The sequence below is a fragment of the Oncorhynchus nerka genome, linkage group LG4, assembly GCF_034236695.1.
Source record: "Oncorhynchus nerka isolate Pitt River linkage group LG4, Oner_Uvic_2.0, whole genome shotgun sequence".
In the NCBI taxonomy this organism is placed as follows: domain Eukaryota; kingdom Metazoa; phylum Chordata; class Actinopteri; order Salmoniformes; family Salmonidae; genus Oncorhynchus; species Oncorhynchus nerka.
In genome coordinates, this window is record NC_088399.1 from 67,620,495 (window position 1) to 67,642,934 (window position 22,440).

General features: G+C 40.1%; 1 protein-coding gene across 1 annotated transcript in view; it reads left to right on the plus strand.

The window, feature by feature from the left end:
* The first annotated feature begins 1,764 nt into the window (after nucleotides 1-1,764).
* Nucleotides 1,765-22,440, plus strand: part of LOC115128492 (thrombospondin-3b-like) — a 28,483-nt gene continuing 7,807 nt past the window's right edge. The window contains exons 1-7 of the mRNA XM_029658363.2: nucleotides 1,765-2,149; nucleotides 14,184-14,390; nucleotides 15,328-15,581; nucleotides 19,193-19,295; nucleotides 21,468-21,494; nucleotides 21,634-21,716; nucleotides 22,043-22,094. Of these exons, the coding sequence (XP_029514223.1) occupies nucleotides 2,065-2,149; nucleotides 14,184-14,390; nucleotides 15,328-15,581; nucleotides 19,193-19,295; nucleotides 21,468-21,494; nucleotides 21,634-21,716; nucleotides 22,043-22,094 (811 nt within the window). The 5' untranslated portion in view covers nucleotides 1,765-2,064. The remainder of the gene's footprint in view (nucleotides 2,150-14,183; nucleotides 14,391-15,327; nucleotides 15,582-19,192; nucleotides 19,296-21,467; nucleotides 21,495-21,633; nucleotides 21,717-22,042; nucleotides 22,095-22,440) is intronic.

Sequence of the window (22,440 nt, forward strand, 5' to 3'; positions counted from 1 at the left end):
TCAGCTGGAGTGGTGTAAAGTTTGCAGCCATTGGACTCTGGAGCAGTGGAAACGCGTTCTCTGGAGTGATGAATCACGCTTCACCATCTGGCAGTCCGAAGGACCAATCGGGTTTGGCGGATGCCAGGAGAACACTACCTTCCAGAATGCATAGGGCCAACTGTAAAATTTGGTGGAGGGGGAATAATGGTCTGGGGCTGTTTTTCAAGGTTCAGGCTTCTTAGTTCCAGTGAAGGGTAATCTTTACACACAGCATACAATGACATGCTAGACAATTCTGTGCTTCCAACTTTGTGGCAACAGTTTGGGGAACGCCTTTCCTGGTTCAGCATGACCATGCCCCGGTGAACAAAGCGAGGTCCGTACAGAAATGGTTTGTCAAGATCGATGTGGAAGAACTTGGCCCTGCCTGTACAGAGCCCTGACCTCAACCCTATTGAACACCTTTGGGAGGCATTGGAACACTGACTGCGAGCCAGGCCTAATCGCCCAACCTCACCAATGCTCTTGTGGCTGAATGGAAGCAAGTCCCCGCAGCAATGTTCCAACATCTAAAAAAAGCCTTCCCAGAAGAGTGGCGGCAAAGGGGGGACTAACTCCATATTAGTGCCCGACCTCACTAATTAATGCCCATGATTTTGGAATGAGATGTTCGACGAGCAGTTGTCCACATACTTTTGTTCATGTAGTATAGAAAAGTCATAAATAGAGCATCAGACACAATGCGTTATAGTCTACAGGGCAGACAATCATATATTGTCTCCAAAAAAACATTTATATCTGAATGTTATGTTATGTTACGTTACACTCTCCTGAACAAGCCCTGGTTCTTGCTCTTCTGAGGTTGCATATAAACAATGAAATACATACACTCAATAATATGCTGATAAATGTCTCCAACTGACAACAATGTTTGTGTGTTCTATGATGATCTACATTTGAGGCAACTACTACGAGGAGCGGGATATTATTTCCACCATATGTTTTGTCTCGACAGGAACCTTCTGACCTGTCTGTGTTGCCATGTTGTACAATGCAGGCCAAAACATTGCCAATGAGACATATATGGATTAGATCAATCACACTAATTATACTTTAGGTTAAACAGTCTCTCAAGAATCAATCTGCAACCACTTTATTTCAGAAAAGAAAAGTATAATCTGAAGGCATAAACCCAAAGCCATGACATAATCTCAGCAGTGGTACTTAGGCCAAAAGACAATAAAAACAAATGTTCATAAATGCATAAGATCATTCTGGAAGACGCTGGCAGGTCATACCAGATGTTGTCAAGGGTCAAATGTGGCTGTTAGCTCTGGTCTAGTAGGATTGTCAATTCAATCCTGTGGGAATCTTTTTTTAATAAAATGGTGCTGTTGTTAAATGAATATCCCTTATTTATGAGAGCTTAACCCTTACAAAAAAGATTGCAGTCAGAGTGCAGTATAACTGCAGTTAGAATGCAGTATGTCCAAAATACCACGGCAGGATCCACTGAAAATTACTGCACTTTTACTGCAGTTTAAAAACATATTTTTTTGGTAAGGGAAGGAAACAAGTCTTATGCACACAAATGAAACTGACTCATTGCACCATAATAAAACATGCAGTGTGATTGCAGTCATGTACAAGTAAGCAGTCTTATAATTGTCAGTTTATCATTAGGCTATGCAAGCTGGAGACAGTGAGCGCACAGAGGCAGTACAACTTTTATTTGATTGACAAGCATCGTTATATTGCCCTGTTCACTGTCTGTAATAGCTCGCAGCCCATCTCATTTGGGAGATGAGGAAAGTGTTCGGCGCAGCACACCCCAAGCTGCTCGGATCACGAGTGAGACCCGCTGACATCTTTCACCTTCACCCGAAGCATTCTTTTTGCCTGGCGCGCGGAGTGCGACCGTGCAAGACATCATTTCTTGACAACCCATCCGCGCTGGTCAGCGTGCCGGTCGAGGAGTCTTCACACAGTTCCACTCGCGTTTCTTTACTTCGGTGGAGTCACAGTTGAAAAGTTAGATATTAGGTTATTTGGGGGAACGTTCATGAACGTTGTGTCTTTACGATGGATATGGGGAGGCTTATACTAAATGTTCTACTTGTGAGCGCGTCGCTTCTCTTGGGCTTCAGCAGGTCTTCAGAAATGCAAGGTAATTAAAAAATATTACGCATGCTTTGACAAAGTATTATTCTGATGTTAGTTTTCATTGCAATGTTAGTGAAGCCCCTCTGCATCGTTCACTGACTGTGTGCCACAACTTCTGTAGAATAATTCAATAGTAAAAAACGGTTCATGATTACTGCTGTAATTCCTATCAAATTCACTAGAATTTTGAATGAAAGCGGTGTTGAGGCATTCTAATTAGGCTACATTCAATTGACCAAATTATAGACTCGAGTGTCAAAAAAAAAAACAAATGGACACTTCTGTGCCGGACGCGAAATACGCGCTTTTCTGAACTGCTTGCAATCGCTCATCACCTCGTTCAATATTTGGGGTCATGCAAATTGAAGGACCACACCACAAAAACGCCCCAGTTGCTTTTTGCGTCCTACATAATCTCTATCATTTTACATTGCAATGGCATGTGAATAATACAGTGCATTCGGAAAGTATTCAGACATCTTGACTTTTCCACATTTGGTTAACTCACAGCCTTTTTCTAAAATGAACAACATTTATTGTTTTCCCTCATCAATCTACACACCGTTAAATCTAACAATTTAATCAATTTAAGAATAATGCTGTAACGCAATGAAATGTGGGAAAAGTCAAGGGGTCTGAATACTTTATGATTGCACTGTAAATGAAACACATTAAGCATACATTTGCTTTATAAAGAGCTCCTAAACTTGAAATGGTAAACAGCTATAGCCTATTATTTTTTTTTAACTTAATTTAGGATACAATGGCTGCTGTCTCTATACAAGACAAAATAGATGACCAGATGTCTGCTAATTGCTGTTAAGATAGCAATAAGATTCCACCAGTGAAACCATAAGCACTCATGGGTCCACCTCCCACTAGTAGGTGGTTGCTGAACCATATGGTGCAATGGAGCCAAACAATAGATGATGGGCATCATTTTTCACAAGGACCTGCCCACAATGATGATGCAGCGATCGAATGGATGTCCCCTCAAGATGTGTGTGTGTGTGTGTGTCTGTGTAAACGTCAACTATGACCCACTGAGAGTGAGGAGATATTCTAATTACACCTGTCCATCATACTGATTTCTAATGGGTACTGGCCCATACAACAGTCATTTTAAAGAGAAGAACCAGGGTCATTGCTGCTCTGCCTTTCCATTCACAAGGGCTGCTTTCAGTGGGACTGAACATTCAGAATGATGTAGCTAGAAATGGTAGGTATAGACTACTCACTCTATATAGACTGGACTCACTCTTCACCTATACAATTAAGAATCTGTACTACACGGTGCATTTCTATCTGCAGTGCTCAGCATTCTGGTCTACTAATCAAGCCCACCCCACTCAGTAGCAGTTATTTAACAGTGTTCTTAAAGTTGGGGATAGGGGAATGAAGAGGGTGTCCAGAAGGAGATCTTTTGGTATGGATCACAATGTAGAGGATGATTAAAAAAAGAAGATATATATATATACATTACCAGTCAAAAGTTTTTATTTTATTTTTTACAATGTTCTACATTGTAGAATAATAGTGAAGCCATCAAAACTATGAAATAACACATATGGAATCATGTAGTAACCAAAAAAGAGTTAAACAAATATTATATCATATTATATTTTGAGATTCTTCAAAGTAGCCACCCTTTGCCTTGATGACAGCTTTGCTCTGGAGTTTTTGGTCACCTCCCTGACCAAGGCCCTTCTCCCGATTGCTCAGTTTGGACAGGTGGCCAGCTCTAGGAAGAGTCTTGGTGGCTCAAAACTTCTTCCATTTAAGAATGATGGTGGTGGCTCAAAACTTCTTCCATTTAAGAATGATGGTGGTTCTTGCAGAAATGTTTGGGTACCCTTTCCCAGATCTGTGCCTCGACACAATCCTGTCTCTGAGCTCTGCAGACAATTCCTTCGATCTCATGGCTTGGTTTTTGCTCTGACTTGCAATGTCAACTATATAGACAGGTGTGTTTATTTTTTTAACCTTTATTTAACCAGGCAAGTCAGTTAAGAACAAATTATTATTTTCAATGACGGCCTAGGAACAGTGGGTTAACTGCCTGTTCAGGGGCAGAACGACAGATTTGTACCTTGTCAGCTCAGGGGTTTGAACTCACAACCTTCCGGTTACTAGTCCAACGCTCTAACCACTAGGCTACCCTGCCGCCTTTCCAAGTCATGTCAATTGAATATAACACAGGTGGAATCCAATCAAGTTGTAGAAACATCTCAAAGATGATAAATGAAAACAGAATGCACCTGAGCTCAATCACCTGATCTGAATACTTAATAAGGTACTACTGTTTTTTATTTTATATATTTGTAAAAATGTCTAAAAACCTGTTTTTGCTTTGTCATTGTGGGGTATTGTGTAGATTGATGAGAAACATTTAATCAATTTTAGAATTAGGCTGTAACAACAAAATGTGAAAAATGTGATCTGAATACTTTCCGAATGCACTGTATATTATGTGAGCTAAACATAAAGATAAAAAATACATCCAAGTATTTTTTATTGAAAGTTCTAATGTTACTGCCCCCACTACAACAAAAAAATACTGAAATACGTGTATTTTTGTCTTTGTAACATTTAATTGAAATACTGTCGAATTCCATTCATTCATATGGAGGACTGCTTCTTCTGAGGAGTGCCAATATGAACGACTGGTGGCTTCAAAGCCTCTCATTGGCCAATACATAGTACCAGTAATCCAGGGTTTATACACATCTTTTTTAGAACCCGGGTCTCCTACACACCACGACACTGTGTTAACCCGCTGAACTAAAGCCTAGGCATTAGGTTCATTACTAACTGGTGATTTGGTAAACCATGCAGAGATAAGTACTGTAACTGCCTGACACCTGAACGTTTTAGCTTAGTTGGCTATTCTTCTGGTGCACAGAAGAACTGGGTTTGTAAATTTACAGCAGGGATGCTGTTTTACAGTAAGTAAAAATCATACTGTAAACTATATTACAGCATCACTGCTGTAAAGCAAAATTACAGTATTAAACTGGCAACTGTGGTGTCACAGTTTACAGGGAAATACCTACAGTAATATACAATTATTTTACAATACTAAAAGCATTGCAGGTTGTCTTTAGAAGACAGCTCCCTGAAATGTAATATTGTAAGAAAAACAAATACGTGTACAAATATATTTATTCAAATTCATAACATGAATTTCACATGAATTGCACTTTAACCAAAAAGAACACCATTTGAATAGAGCAACATTACAACTCCAGATAGTAGGGGAGAGAAAGAGAGAGAGAGACAGAGAGAGATACAGTGATAAGAACATTGACAAACACTGGCCAATAATGTACTTCACCATACACAAACCAAAACATCAGAATAGGTCATTCTTGAAAATACAGGATCATGTAAGAAAAAATCTAATCTAAACAGATCAATAAAAAATAGGAGAACAAAAGGGAGACATTTTTCCAAAAAACTATAGCAAGAACTGCTTGCCTGCCTGTCTTTGAGAGAGAAATGAGAGAGAACGAGAGAGAAAGGGGCTGAGAGAGAAGGATGATAGAGAGGAGCAAGCAGGGCTAGACTGGAGCCAGAGAAGCACGCTACCGCAAGTCAAAACAGGCTCCGGGATGGAGCAAGCAGATCATTTGTTGACCCAACCTTCATGGCAGGTTTTCATGGGCAGGATTTCTGAGAGAATGAGAGATGCTCGAATAAAGTCTCAAATAAATCTCGGTGGCATGCAGATTATCACCCCAATCTTTGAAACTCTGATCCTCCTTAGCTCTGACACGTCAACTAGGACAAACATGGAAATAGAAAGAATAGAAAGAAAGAAATTGCTATTACTATGACAACTATTACTATGATTATGACTATGACTACTACTACTACTACTAATATTACTATGATTATGACTATAACTACTACTACTACTACTACTAATATTACTATGATTATGGCTATGACTACTACTACTACTACTAATATTACTATGATTATGACTATGACTACTACTACTACTACTAATATTACTATGATTATGGCTATGACTACTACTACTACTACTAATATTACTATGATTATGACTATGACTACTACTACTAATAATAATATTACTATGATTATGGCTATGACTACTACTACGACTACTAATATTACTATGATTATGGCTATGACTACTACTACTACTACTAATATTACTATGATTATGGCTATGACTACTACTACTACTACTAATATTACTATGATTATGACTATGACTACTACTACTACTACTAATATTACTATGATTATGGCTATGACTACTACTACTACTACTAATATTACTATGATTATGACTATGACTACTACTACTACTACTAATATTACTATGATTATGACTATGACTACTACTACTACTACTAATATTACTATGATTATGGCTATGACTACTACTACTACTACTAATATTACTATGATTATGACTATGACTACTACTACTACTACTAATATTACTATGATTATGACTATGACTACTACTACTACTACTAATATTACTATGATTATGGCTATGACTACTACTACTACTACTAATATTACTATGATTATGACTATGACTACTACTACTACTACTAATATTACTATGATTATGACTATGACTACTACTACTAATATTACTATGATTATGACTATGACTACTACTACTACTACTAATATTACTATGATTATGACTATGACTACTACTACTACTACTAATATTACTATGATTATGGCTATGACTACTACTACTAATAATAATATTACTATGATTATGGCTATGACTACTACTACTACTACTAATATTACTATGATTATGGCTATGACTACTACTACTACTACTAATATTACTATGATTATGGCTATGACTACTACTACTACTACTAATATTACTATGATTATGACTATGACTACTACTACTACTACTAATATTACTATGATTATGGCTATGACTACTACTACTACTACTAATATTACTATGATTATGGCTATGTCTACTACTACTACTACTATTACTATAACTAATGCTATGACTACTACTACTATTACTATAACTAATGCTATGACTACTACTACTACTACTATTACTACTATTACTATAACTAATGCTATGACTACTACTACTATTACTCGCTGGGTAAAAAGGCAGATGACAACTGACAAATAAAGTGTGTGGTCATCAGGTGTGTCTGTTTGTGTACTTACATGTTGGAGTTTTTCCACTCAAACTCCTTCAGGTCTGTGAGAAAGCGTGTAACATGTAGGTCAATTGGCATTGGCTTCCTCTGAACGACCTTTCCGGTCTTGCGGCTCACTTCTGCTTTCGCTGTGCATTTGTTTCCTTCAGGGTTTATTCGAACCAGGAACATGCACAACCCAACATAAAATATATTTAATCAGTTGAGGCATTGAAAAAATAACAATAAGAAATATCATTGAAATGTAACTAACAAATGCTAAATGTAGGTGTTGGATCAATGAATGTTCAATGCTTACCTCTGTATCAGCTCCAAGGCTGCAGAGGTCGACTCCTGGTGAAGTGCTGAAGAGCACAGAGAGGGCAGCAGCAAAGTTAGACTCACTGTCCATAACACAGACCACTCTCCCCTCGATAGACACCATCCATTTTGAGGAACCCAATAGAGTGTTTCCTGAAATACACAAAAGTAAGGGTGTTAGTGTATACTTACTAGACATCTCTAGATAGCTACCACAATACTATATATTTCTGTTCCACCTTAAATCAAATAAATGTATTACCAAGCATGATCAGCCTTGGTGTGTCTGGCCAAGGAATTTGCGTCTCAACATCAACCCGAGTTGCAGTGACCTAAAATCACTAAGCATACATAAAAATATTAAAATCATGCGTAATAGTACAGTATAAACACCATTAATCATATAAACTTTATACGTCTAAAAACACTATTCCTTACATCTGCCAAGAGAAGCAGAGATTTGTCCTTCTCTCTGAAGTGGGTCATCAGCAAAAGAATGGGAGCAGTGGCTGTTAGATCGCCACTGCCTTTGATGTAACCGTTGATTTCATTCAGCAGGCACTGGATCTCTCTTCTCAACCTGGTCTTTTGGCTTTTTAAAAAGTTGACCATTCTCTTACCCTTGTTCAGGAGAGTTTGAGTCAGGCAACTGTCAATCACGATGCCAGTGAGGGTAGTGAAGTGGCCGCAGAGCAATAACTTGGTGAAAAGGAAAGGTCAGTGTTCCTGGAGGTCACTGAGGCTTGGAGGAGGACAAGTGTCATATCCATTGTTACAGATCCTATCCATTCTTCATTTTCTTTAAAAAAAATACAAAGAAAAAAAGTGTGTTAGGCTATGTGCTGCACTCCATACCAGCACAAGAGGACAAACAAATCATTTACAGAAACATTTGTATATTTGTGTACTTTTATGTATTTTTGTCATTTCCGTCCCTTTTATTACATAAACCTCGCTCCATCATAGCATAAACCGTTTATTTTGCTGGCAAACAAACAAATTATTTACAGAACCTTTTTAATTGTGTGTGTCTGTGTTTACACTCTGAGAAAAAGGGTTCCGAAAGGGTTCTTTGGCTGTCCCCATAGGAGAACCCTGTTTGGTTCCAGGTAGAACCCTTTTGGGTTCCATGTAGAACCATCTGTGGAAAGGGTTCTACATGTAACCCAGAAGAGTTCTACCTGGAACCAAAAGGGTTATACATGTACCTGGAATCAAAAAGGGATCTTCAAAGGGTTATCCTATGGGGACAGCCAAATAACCATTTTAGGTCCTAGATAGCACCTTTTTCATAACAATTACATAAATATGTTACGTTTATCAATCAAGATCTCACCTCTTTGGTTGAAGGACTGAAGCAATTCCCGGCACTATATTGGTGTCAAATGGTATTTTATGTCCTCCGGCTGAACATATTCAAGGTCGTTAATATTCTCCACTCCGACATTTGCCCTCAGATGCCCCGAAAAAGATCTCACCATCTCGGTCTCCAACTCGGGCAATTGGTGTCGAATTGCATCTTGAAGACCCTCCATGCCTACACTGGTTTAAGGAGAACACACTGAGTGATGCAGGGAAACAACATAGAAACTTGACACTTCATAAACTGGTAGTGGGTAATAATTATTCAATCTATCTTTATTAACACACACATAATTCATCCGAGAATCTGGTATAAAATGAACCCCGAGATCGACCGATGACACAGACTGATTCACCCCAACAATTAAAAGGACCAGTGAGATCTTTCCAAATGTGTATCTGTCATCATTTTCTTCCATGACAATTGGCCACTGCATAAGTAAGATTGGAGTAACTGGTGGCTCTCAGACAAGTTTTCTGGCACACTCCTTGAAGTAGGAGAGCTTGCTCTCAAACCTCGGGGGCCCACAAACGAATGAAATTTGCAGGATGAGGTCGGTGTAGTGTAACAAGTAGTGATGCAAGGGCACTCTACCCCACAAGCAAAACTGTCGTTCACGACATTTCTATGTTTTTTTGCATGTGTAATGAATGCTTTAATATTTAGGAAACAGAAATTGCAAGATTTATACCTGAACATTCCCAACAAAGCTACTTCCAGCTACCAGTCAGCCTGCAATATAAAAATTACACTACCCCGCAGCCACCAAATTGCATGCACACACCAAAAGAGCTATCAAGCTATACATTAATATGCAATTTATGCCAACCACACAATCTAAACAAAATAATTATAGACTACAAGGCTAAATCAAATATCAGTCTGTGTCTGATGTTTCAGATATCATTCATTTAACGTTGCCTCCTAATTAATGGTTGATAAGGATCACTTCTGAAAGATTAGCAAAAGCACGAGGAAAATTCAACTCACGTGGAAAAAATGCTACGACCATCGCCCTGAATAATGCTAGCAAGCTAACCACACAATCTGAAGAAAATAAAAGATAACTTTAATATCCTGCAGGGTAAAATATCAGTCTGTGCCTGTTGTTGCTGAATTTATTAATTTAATGGACTAATAAGGATAACAAAAGCATAGGGGGAATATTCCACTACACTTTTGCTAAATCACACGCACCCCGAGACTGAATAGAGCTAACGTTAACCAGAGATATTTAGAGAAAGGTGTCCAATGGAGTTCGCCATCTCCTAGCTATAGCTAACGTTAGCAAGCATCATTCCCCTTTCATCTGAGAGTTTCATTCCTCTCATTGCAACTACAGAATCACCCAAAAAGTATACACCCCAAGGCAAAATGTCAATCTGTGCCTGCTGACAAACTAACTGTGTATTCGACATAGCTAAACTCTCGCTCCCTCCCTAGACAAACTGTATTTTTGTCTGGTGAAGCCTACGACCACTTTGCACTAATACCATAGCGTTAGCACCCTGTCACCCATGTCATGCACCCACCGGTTAAGTACCCTATCCAAAGAAACACACATATGGATTTCTGCACGCTGTTAATACTAAAATGATTTGCTCTATAGCTACAATATCACTGATTATTTTACCAGCAAGGAAGATCAACGCAACAGAACGACATGTCATCTTGGCTATACTGTTAGCGAACACAATCCAAACAAGCTAACGTTAGCTAGCTAGTTAGTAGATTAGTTAAGGAAACCTGCAGTAGGTATATAGATGTATTAGTACATACAGTTGAAGTTGGAAGTTTACATACACCTTAGCCAAATACATTTAAACTCAGTTTTTCACCATTTCTGACATTTAATCCTAGCAAAAATTCCCTGTCTTAGGTCAGTTAGGATCACCACTTTATTTTAAGAACATGAAATGTCAGAATAATAGTAGAGACAATGATTTATTTCAGCTTTTATTTCTTTCATCACATTCCCAGTGGGTCAGAAGTTTACATACACCCAATTAGTATTTGGTAGCATTGCCTTTAAATTGTTTATCTTGGGTCGAACATCTCGGGTAGCCTTCCACAGTTTCCCGCAATAAGTTGGTGAATTTTGGCCCATTCCTCCTGACAGAATTGGTGTAACTGAGTCAGGTTTGTAGGCCTCCTTGCTTGCACAAGCTTTTTCAGTTCTGCCCACACATTTTCTATAGGTTTGAGGTCAGGACTTTTGCCACAACTTTGGAAGTATGCTTGGGGTCATTGTCCATCTGAAAGACCCATTTGCGACCAAGCTTTAACTTCCTGACTGATGTCTTGAGATTTTGCTTCAAAATATCCACATCATTTTCCTCCATCATGATGCCATTTATTTTGTGAAGTGCACCAGTCCCTCCTGCAGCAAAGCACCCCCATAACATGATGATCCCACCCCTGTGCTTCACGGTTGGGAGGGTGTTCTTCGGCTTGCAAGCTTCCCCCTATTTCCTCCAAACATAACGATGGTCATTATGGCCAAACAGTTATATTTTTATTTAATCAGACCAGAGGACATTTCTCCAAAAAATACGATCTTTGTCCCATGTGCAGTTGCAAACCGTAGTCTGGCTTTTTTATGGCGGTTTTGGAGCAGTGGCTTCTTCCTTGCTGTCGATATAGGACTCATTTTTACTGTGGATATAAATACTTTTGTACCTGTTTCCTCCAGCATCTTCACAAGGTCCTTTGCTGTTGTTCTGGGATTGATTTGCACTTTTCGCACCAAAGTACGTTCATCTCTAGGAGACAGAACGCGTCTCCTTCCTGAGCGGTATGACGGCTGCGTGGTCCCGTGGTGTTTCAACTTGCGTACTATTGTTTGTACAGATGAATGTGGCACCTTCAGGCGTTTGGAAATTGCTACCAAGGATGAACCAGACCTGTGGAGGTCTACAATTTTTTCGATTTTTTAAAGATTTCCCCATGATTTCCCCATGATGTCAAGCAAAGAGGCGTTGCGTTTGAAGGTAGGCCTTGAAATACATCCACAGGTACACCTCCGATTGACTCAAAAGATATCAAATAGCCTATCAGAAGCTTCTAAAGCCATGTCATCATTTTCTGGAATTTTCCACGCTGTTTAAAGGCACAGTCAACTTAGTGTATGTAAACTTCTGACCCACTGGAATTGTGATACAGTGAATTATAAGTGAAATAATCTGTCTGTAAACAATTGTTGGAAAAATTACTTGTGTCATGCAGAAAGTAGATGTCCTAACCGACTTGCCAAAACTATAGTTTGTTAACAAGAAATTTGTGGAGTGGTTAAAAAACAAGTTTTAATGACTCCAACCTAAGTGTATGTAAACGTCCGACTTCAACCATTTGGCGCGGAGCATCGCATTAGTGGAAATCAATTCTGTTCTCAGGGCAAGCCTGGTTGTAGATAGGTTCGAGTCATGTTGGGGACATTGTTAGCGTTTTTAGCTTTCCCTAACTTTAGCCTAATTATCGTAACCCGCTGCATTAATTCTCGTAACCTGCTAACTTCTGCTAGTCAATAACGGCAGACCTGCCCTGAGAAGTACGAGATACAGCTCTCTTTCTCGCTCTCACACACACACACCACAGACCGTTTGGCGCTGCCAACTACAGTGGTGTTCGGGTACTACTGTAAAGAACAACATTAAGTTAAGTAATTTTTACAGGAGGCTTACAATTACAGTTAATAACAGTATTTTTCAGCATTTTACCCATAATGCAGTGCAAACTACAGCATTAATTCTGTAAAACACATTTAAGGTATTTTACTGTGCATTCTACAGTGTTTTACTGTTGAAATTACATAAAAGTCTTACAGTGTGGACCTGTACTATAAGGGGGGAAGGTATGCAGAGAACGGCACCCACAAGGGAGAATTGGTGGTTAGAGGCACCCCTGATGTCTATGGCTTTAGTGTCATGCAGACTGCTGAATTTGCAGCCACTAGGGAGGCAAGAGAACGATTAGAAAGAGGCTGGTATGTCTGTCAGATTATTCTGCCATCTCTCTCATCTCCCTCTCCCTCTCTCACTCACACACTCACACACACCCGGACGAGAGAACAGGAAAAACACTCATAGGGGAAAGTATCTCATTTATCTAGGCCTTGTACATACAGCACTTGTTACTTTACAAGTGAGAACTTATACATTTCAGTTTAGTTTGCTGCACACATTTGCAACTCATGAAGCTACAAGCATTTTAAGACTTTCCCTGTCATCTGCACTCCAGTTTGTTTCTCCCTACAGTATTCCTAACCTCTCAAAGTGTTTCCACTGCGTTCAGACACCTAGAAGGAGCAAAGGAACGTACTGTATATTGCATCCCCACATCAGGCGTGATTGCTAAACCCTGGCCATTAACCTATGTTTATAAGACCAATAAATGTCACCCTAAATAGAGAAACATCTCGTAAAGAAAAGATTCCAGCAGCAGCCAGTTCACCGACAGACATAAATTCTGCCACCGACTGTGACAGCAAAGGCTGGTATTTTCTGTGAGTTAATTTTGCGGCAGGGGCAACAGACCAGAACGATGAAGACAAGAGGCATTGAGTTTGTGTTCTGGCTTATACTTTCTCAATAAACTTTCCAAAGTGGCATTAGACTCAAAAGGATGAATCCCCCACGGTCAATAAATGAATCCTTTCTCTTCTTCTCTCTCTGCATCTCTCTGACTCTCTCCCATATCCCATTTGCGTCGCCTGTTTTCGCCTTCTTTCTCTTGTTTATGCCTATTTTCTCTCTATTGCAATATCCCTATTGTTCTACCCTTTGCCTCACTATCCATCCCTCCTTATTTTCACACCCTACACATGTGCCCACTTAATTTACTGCAGTGGGCTAAATCAGGGTCACACAGTGTCTCTTGGTAGTCTGAAACAAATCTACTTTGAAACAAAAGTATACACCTCACAAACATGGTTACAGGCTTTCGAAAAAGAAGACACCTGTAACATGTCAGATATAGAGTTGAGTATTCAATTTTGAGTTTGCATCCCAATATTATATTTTATATACATCACAGAAGACTGAAATTTAACAAAAACCTTTAATATAGAAACACTGGATTTTCGGTGGCTTTTCCACCCATGAGGCCATGGTCATTTGACTGCAGAAAAGGGGTCGACGGATGCATTTCCAAAGTATTCAAACTGGACCACCATCTTTCAGTGATTGACATGCTGGAGCTGCACGACGCCAAGCAGAGTGCGTCCGCGGTGGGGAAGATGTCGGGGGCTCTGGGCTTCGTGTCGGATTTGTACCTGGTGTCCACTCTGCGACTGCCGCCCAAACTGGGAGGAGTGCTGCTGGGCGTCTACAACAAAGACGACAACAGGAAGTACCTGGAGGTGGCCCTCATGGGCAAGGTCAACAAAGGTAGGGTATTGTCAGGAGAGGGGATTGGGAGGGAAGTGTGGTAGATAGATATTTTGGTGTAGCCTAAATTGATTTTCTTCAAGGCCTATACCCAAGACATCGTCACCCAATCCCAATAGTGGGATTCCCCAATCGACCCCTAGCCATACCCCATTGACACTTGGAGATCTGAGAGGGTTGTATAGTTGCAAAACAATGACCAATATGCATGTTGTTGTTTTTTCATATGGTGCTCTCGTTCTACAAACTGTTCTATGTAGGCTAGCTTCAATGATGCTCGGGGTTGCCCGATCTCTAAATTCTGGGTCCATACATGTTAAGAGAAGGGATTAAGATATCTTAGAACGAGGAGTGGAACCGGAACATGGAGCTCCACCCTCTTTCTTTGCAATTTACGGGCAACTTCATCTCAGTTACCTAGAAGTCAAATTATCTCTCGATAGTTTGTAACAAAAATGGGGGGGATTCCATTAACAATAGTTAACAATTGTGATTGCCTTTGTAGAAAGCGAAGTCTCCTCCCCCTTTCAAACAGAAACTCTCTGCCAAACCCCCTCCCTTCTGCTAATTTCAACCGTGTTAATCTTGAGCAAAAATCACTTTTTTTGTTTTCATTAATTTTTACGGTACAGCCAATTTTGACTTTGTGGCTATGGAACAACGAAAACCCAAAACTAGGAACTACTGTCCAATAGATATTAGGGGAAAGTCTATTTGCCAAATGTCCCCTCCACTTCCAAAGTTCGAAAGATGCTAACACCTAGGAAATCGTGATTTGTCCAAATAACCAGTGACGAAAAATCCGAACACAGGAACTACTGCTGCTCTTTATCCCTCACATTCCATTACTTCCAGACAAATTCTATGGTACCAGGTATAATTCCGTGGATCTGTTGACAAGAGATTACCTGATTTTTTTATCCTTTATATTTCTCAGTTCTGGTGCGCTATGTACGTGAGGATGGTAAACTCCACACAGTGAACCTCCAGAACCCCGGCCTCTCCGACGGACGCACCCAGTCACTCATCCTCCACGTGGGTGGGCTCCGACGAAACCACCTCCACATGGAACTCTATGTTAACTGCCGATTGGCCGACTCAGCACAGATCCTGCCGTCATTTGTCCAGCTCCCATCAGAGGCGGAGTCTGTGGAGATACGAAATGGGCAGAAGGCCTATGCCAGGCTACAGGTGATAAAACACAATTTGCTTTTTTCCTAAATTCCCAGCAGTCCTAGACTGAAGTTAAAGGTAGACTCAGAAATAAGAAATTATCATACACAGTGCGGTATCCTGCAAACAGAAAGCAACAACAACAGCATTTTAATCTGCCATATGTTTTCCACTATTGGCTCATCCCAATGTGGGCATGCCTGCAATAATTGGGAAGAGCCAATAGTTTTTGTGAAGCAGAAAGCGACACGGCTGCAAATTGTCATATTGCTTAGTCTACCTCTATTTCTTCAGAGCACGTTTCAGAGAATGCTCTCAGACTCAGAATGTCTCTAATCGTACTTCCTAACGTAACCATTTTTACTACACTACTTTAAGACTAAAGCAAATACAGGGAGTATTCCGGATCCCCATAGAAATCATGTAATTAGGTCATTCATTTGGCTATACCGTACATGAAAGACAAACCCAGCCTGCCCACGATGATAGACAAATTCTTCATTTTACGAGTGTTGCTCATTTATAGTTGTTTTACATGCCTAATCTTCTATCCACAGCTGACATCTATGCCACTTGAGCAAATTGCATAGATTTTGCATGGCTAATATCATGTTGTAGACATTAGCTTTCACAGGCAACTTCAAGTTTTGTGAGCAGTTAAATGTCTACTTTCCTATGAGCACCTTTTCATCCATTACATGGAACAGAGCTGAGCTGCACATCCTGTCTGCCAGCTCCATGTCTATGGCTCATGCCGAAGCTTAAATGGAGAACTAGTTAGCTGTAACCACGTGGTGCTGTCAGCATGTATGACTATCTGTCTGATAGGTGCCACACTCGCTGTGGACAAAGAGAGGGCTGTGTCGGGATGGATGAAAGAGAGAGAAAGGGAGGGAGGAAGGAAAGATCTAAAAGGAGAGGGTACACTGCAGCTATTGTTCCTAGCTTGTGTCTCTTATCTTGAATGGGCCGCTCAGGTGATATGCATGCAGGTGTACACGGCTTCTGACCAGGATCATGTTCACTAGCCATAAAACAGAAGGAACTGTCGGAAGGGGAGTGAAACAGGGGAGGTACTATCAGAACTTGTCCAATAAGAAACAGTTGTTTTCCGTCTCACAACGTTTTGATAATTTTTTTGCCACAGTGGGCCCCAATGAACACAACCCAGAGCATGTGCCTCAATATGTCTAAGTAAGACCTGGAGTCATTGCTCCCTCTAATTGTTTTCGGACACTGAGCAAATTACAGGTCTGAACTTCCTTCATGTGTTTACTGTGAACACTGAGGCTGTACCATCTTTAAGTTACAATTTTAAAAGTGGCCAGGTAGGCTACAATGTCTATTTGATCATAATGTAGACCTACTGTACCGGAGTGGCCTACCATAAGCAATTTTGGGGAGAAAATGCATCCCATAACATTTTAACATGGAAATAGCTGTTGTATCATTCAGCCTACAGTAGCAGCTAACGTGTGGTGTTCAATGTAGGCCTATATTCCAGGAGACTTTAAAAAAAAACATGAATCTGTTTATCCACTTGTCCTTCAGACAAGGAGGTGACAGAAAATGTTGTTATATTGTGTTTGATGAAAAAAAACACTTTACAAAATCAAATGCATTATTATTATTAAAGAGAATCAGACCAAAATGTATTCTACCCTCTGCCTATTGGCTACTTATTTGATTATTCAAGCCTGTCAAAATACAACAATGCCGCTTTAAGACATAAAAAAGCTCTTTTACCTGACTAATTTTTTCAAAGATGGCTAGAAATGTACACATTTTGTGCTCTTGTAGGAAGTAATCACTCTCCCATTTCTGACAAGACATTTGCTATAACTGGGCTAAATAACACACTAACTAGCAAAGAAGATAAACAAATGTACACACGTGGATACATGCAGCTCTAGCCTTGATCTCAAAACAAGCGTATGTACTCCCGACCGTGATTGTCATGTTGCATTGAAAGTGGCTAATATAACGTTGATTCTATCACAATTCCCACAGTAGATGGAAATGTTGATAGTGTTAACTAACGGGGGAAAACTCTAAAAAGTGAAGTTCAATCTTGTGCTTCTCTGAACGGGCGGGTATTTCTTCTTTGCGGCAGTAGATGCCATTTATCAGACACTTTTAGTCCTGGAGGAGCTGCAGTCGGGGGATCTGTAGAGAACATTGCCTGGGTTGGTTGCATAATCATAGTCTTAGGCCTAGACATTGATTTAAAGTGGTAGTTTACTCCAAATACAAATTAGCTTGAATTTCCACTTACCATGCCCCTTTGTGTGTGAGAGAGTTCAATAAGACTGCGCACACAATTTAAAGCTGCAATATGTAACTTTCTTGGCAACCTAACCAAATGCACATTAACATGTGAGATATAGATCTGTCATTCTCATTGAAAGCAAGTCTAAGAAGTGGTAGATCTGTTCTATTTGTGCTATATACAGTGGGGCAAAAAAGTGTTTAGTCAGCCACCAATTGTTCAAGTTCTCCCACTTAAAAAAGATGAGAGAGGCCTGTAATTTTCATCATAGGTAGATGATACAAAAATCAATAGCAGATTTAGGGACGGGCGACATGGCCAGCTGCCCATGGCGGCATTCGCCGCCCCCCCCACTGAAGGGGGGGTTCGCCCAGGGTGCCATACAAGCTACACTTGAAACAAATAGCCAAACCGAAAACCGAAGACAAAAATGCTTTCTGTTACTAAAATCAGTAAATCAATGTAGGCTTAACTGACAAAGGAGTGAAGAGCAGAAATCTTAACTAGCAAGCAAGTCGCAGCATGAAGAACGCAAAGGGGGGGGGGGGGATTTTCGGCACAACACCGGCACTGTGAGAAGATGAAGCGAGATGGATTTTGGCCGACTTTCTGCAAATTTTCTCATCAATTTAACATTGGATCTGTACAGAATATTACATTTTCTGTTTCCAAAACTAGAATCTGAAACAAGTGGACTGCGTTATGTAGACTTTACCCTTTGCCAAAGTAAAACATTTTGCATTGTTTAGGAGGAGTTCAAGGGCAAATTGAGTTATTGCACACGCGCACCAAAGATTTTGATAACTAACCCAAGACAGACCAGAGACTGTCGTTTCCAATGGGAGCAAATGAATCATGTGCCGGTTTGCATGTACAACTAATCCTGTTGGGCAGAACAATATGCCACTGCCAGTCATTGGGCTTCCTCTCATCACCATATTTGGTAGTGAGCGGAAACTCCAACCTGATGCTTCACATTTATACATCCTGTGAAATCACAGGAGGTTGGTGGCACCATCATTGGGGAGAACAGGCTCATGGTTATGGCTGGAGCGAATAGGTGGAATGGTATCAAACACTGTTCCAGCCCTTATTATGAGCCGTCCTCCCATCAGCAGCCTCCACTGGAAGAAATATCTGGCTCATTGTTCTATCTGTGTTAAAACAGCTTAAAATACAATATTTTTGGTTATGGAAAATGTATTTCACAGCGGTTTAGATGGTACAACTATACTTACACTATACTTGTTTGTTTTGTCACATAAACTGAAATTAGGCAAACAAATAGAATTTTAGCAACCATTAAATGAGTTTTCCATAGTGCATCTTTAACTGCTCTGTGTGCATGTGTGTGTTTCAGGGCTCAGTGGACTCTCTGAAAATGGCTCTGGGTGGCTCCATAGCCAAAGCAGGAATCTTGACCGATTGTCCATTTCAGGGTGATACATATTTTCAAAATTCAGGTACAATCTTTGTATTAATATACCTTTATTTTGCCTAGGTAAGTCAGTTAAGAACAAATTATTATTTTCAATGACACCCTAGGAACAGTGGGTTAGCTGCCTTGTTCAGGGGCAGAACAAAAGATTTTCACCTTGTCAGCTCAGGGACTTGATCTTCTAACCTTTTGGTTACTAGTCCAACTCTCTAACCACTAGGCTACCTGCCACTCCAAGTGTTTATGGTATACAACAATAATGTATATAATGCCACTGTATATAGACTTTTTGTTTTCTTTTGTTCTACTGTATTATTGACTGTATGTTTTTTGTTTATTCCATGTGTAACTCTGTGTTGTTGTATGTGTCGAATTGCTACGCTTTATCTTGGCCAGGTCGCAGTTGCAAATGAGAACTTGTTCTCAACTAGCCTACCTGGTTAAATAAAGGTGAAATAAATAAAAAATAATGTTGTGATCACTTCAGCCTCGGAAACGCAGACCTAGGAGCAACAGCACTAGGTCTGGGATTAATGACGGATTGTCATGGTAACTTCGAAAAGGGGTAAAAAATGTTCCGGGGAAGGTCCTCTTCAGACAGACAACTCTCCAAACAAATCCCAAAGAAGACGTTTGCAGGCAAAACCTTTGTAGTGGTTTTAGTGAAGGTAGTTGTTTCAGACTAGCCACTTGGGAAATGCACTCATAAAAAATGACCTCCGTGATCTCTATCTTGCTAGCTACTGTACTACTTTGTGTCCGGGGGATGTTCAAGCTAGGGCAACAGGTGCATAAGGCAGTGATGTAGGAAAGCCAGAAGTCCCAACTCCGCCCTTTCCTCTCTGCCAAATTGACATGTATTACTTACAGATGTGTAAGCTGGAACATTGGTACATTTTGGGAGGCAACCCGTCTATATAGAGAGACTGTTACCTTTGATATCTGCTGATATATATGCCCATCCACATCCTCCTTAGATGGTTGGTCAGTTAACTCTGTCAGTCCAGAGAGCCCAGCAAAATTGGGCTTTTCATTTATCTGACTTTAATTTCTGCATGTTATATTTAAGCTCACAATAAAGTAGAGCACGACATTTGACATAAACAGTTGCATTCATGAGTTTTATTGACATGTCAATAAAGAAATAAGGTTTGCCAAAGCAAAAACCTGATCAAAATAAATGTATACGAATGCTGTCAGTACAGAAATGGTTTGCTCACTGGGAAATTAATATCCAACTAGTCAGTGACAACTGCTGTCGTTTTGAGTTTGTGACAGCAACTATGTAAGCTTATTACAGTATTATAGACACTATGTCCTGGAATTTCCAATGATCTTCTATGTAGAAGAACCCCTTACCTTCTAATGACTCTTGTGTAGCTTGTGAGCGTCATAGAGCAGAACGTATGTGTTCGTGAGAGTCTCGGATTTTCATAAATAGCTTTTAATAGTTTGTAGCTCAAACCATTCAGACTTTTTGTATAAAAGACCCAGGCCCCGGTCCCCTTTGAGATCCACCCCAGAAGTCTGTAGCTCAAACACACAATGTTTAAAAGGGGTTAGAAGTCCGAAACGTGCGAACCGTACGGTGGGACTCATTGGATTAATAGAAGCTGATCTCGGTACTGTATTCTTATCACTTTAACCCCCTCTAGTGGTGAGACAACATAAATAACCCCCTCTAGTGGTGAGACAACATAAATACCCCCCTCTAGTGGTGAGACAACATAAATACCCCCCTCTAGTGGCGAGACAACATAAATAACCCCCTCTAGTGGTGAGACAACATAAATAACCCCCTCTAGTGGTGAGACAACATAAATACCCCCCTCTAGTGGTGAGACAACATAAATACCCCCCTCTAGTGGTGAGACAACATAAATAACCCCCTCTAGTGGTGAGACAACATAAATACCCCCCTCTAGTGGTGAGACAACATAAATACCCCCCTCTAGTGGTGAGACAACATAAATACCCCCCTCTAGTGGTGAGACAACATAAATAACATAGAAATGTCATACTGGTTGTTCTTTTTTCATCTCATTACAAGTTGGTGTATTTTCAGCATGACCATTTGAATGCCAGGGATGCTTACAGGTAGTAGTTCATGTATGTGAGAGGCATTGTTAGGAATAGCATATCAAGATAACTAGACTGTGTTGTGTTGTGATTAAAGTAGACTTTTCTGTCTCCATAGCTGGTGCCGATGTCAATGCCATTCTGGGTGAGTATCAATCAGAAAAATTCTGGTTTATCAACCTTCCCCTACCCAAATGCTAACTAACAGTTATAGCTACCGGTATCATTTACTTTAAATGTCTCCCTGTGCTTATGTTCTAAATGGTTGGACATCTCTGTGTCAGGTGACCATACCAAGGCTTTGATTGGCCAGCTGATCATCTTCAACCAGATCCTGGGTGAACTCCGAGAGGACATCAGGGAACAGGTAAGAGAGTGGGGGGGGGAGTGACAGTGACAATACCCCATTGAGTGTAATTGGTCAATATTAGGAGTTGAGAAATAAAGTTTACATTATTAGAAAGAAGATACTGCATTATCCCCTTTTCTACTGTAGGTATTTCATTAAAAAAAGATTTGCTTTATTCATTAAATAAACGTGACATTTTCCACTGAAAAATAAATAAATACAAATGAAGTACCTTCCAGTGGACAAATACCCTTGTTCTCCAGAGTAACTACAGTATACGTACAAATACAGTTTTAAAAAATGAGACATTTCTGGTGACTGATGTGTGTTTGTGATCTTCACAGGTGAAGGAGATGTCTCTGATTAGGAACACCATTCTGGAGTGCCAAGCGTGTGGTGAGTGCTTGAAGAGCAGCACTATACTAAGGCTGGGATTTAGTGTATGAAACAGAGGGGATAGAGTAAAGAAAAGGTCAACAAAAATAGACGAGAAGCACAGGAAATCAACAGAGAGATATATTGAAATCTATTAAATACTTTAGCTGTGTTTGATTGGTCTTGCCTGGCGCAATGCAACCAATGGAAAAGTCCCTTAAAAAGGCAATTCACTGTAAAAAAGGAGAGCTCCCCGCCACTGTTTCGGTAATAAGCTGAGCGATGGGAATGGAGAAATGTAACCACTCTCAAATTCATAGACAGAGCTATGGATGGAAGGACTGACCATCCATGATGTCAAAATTAT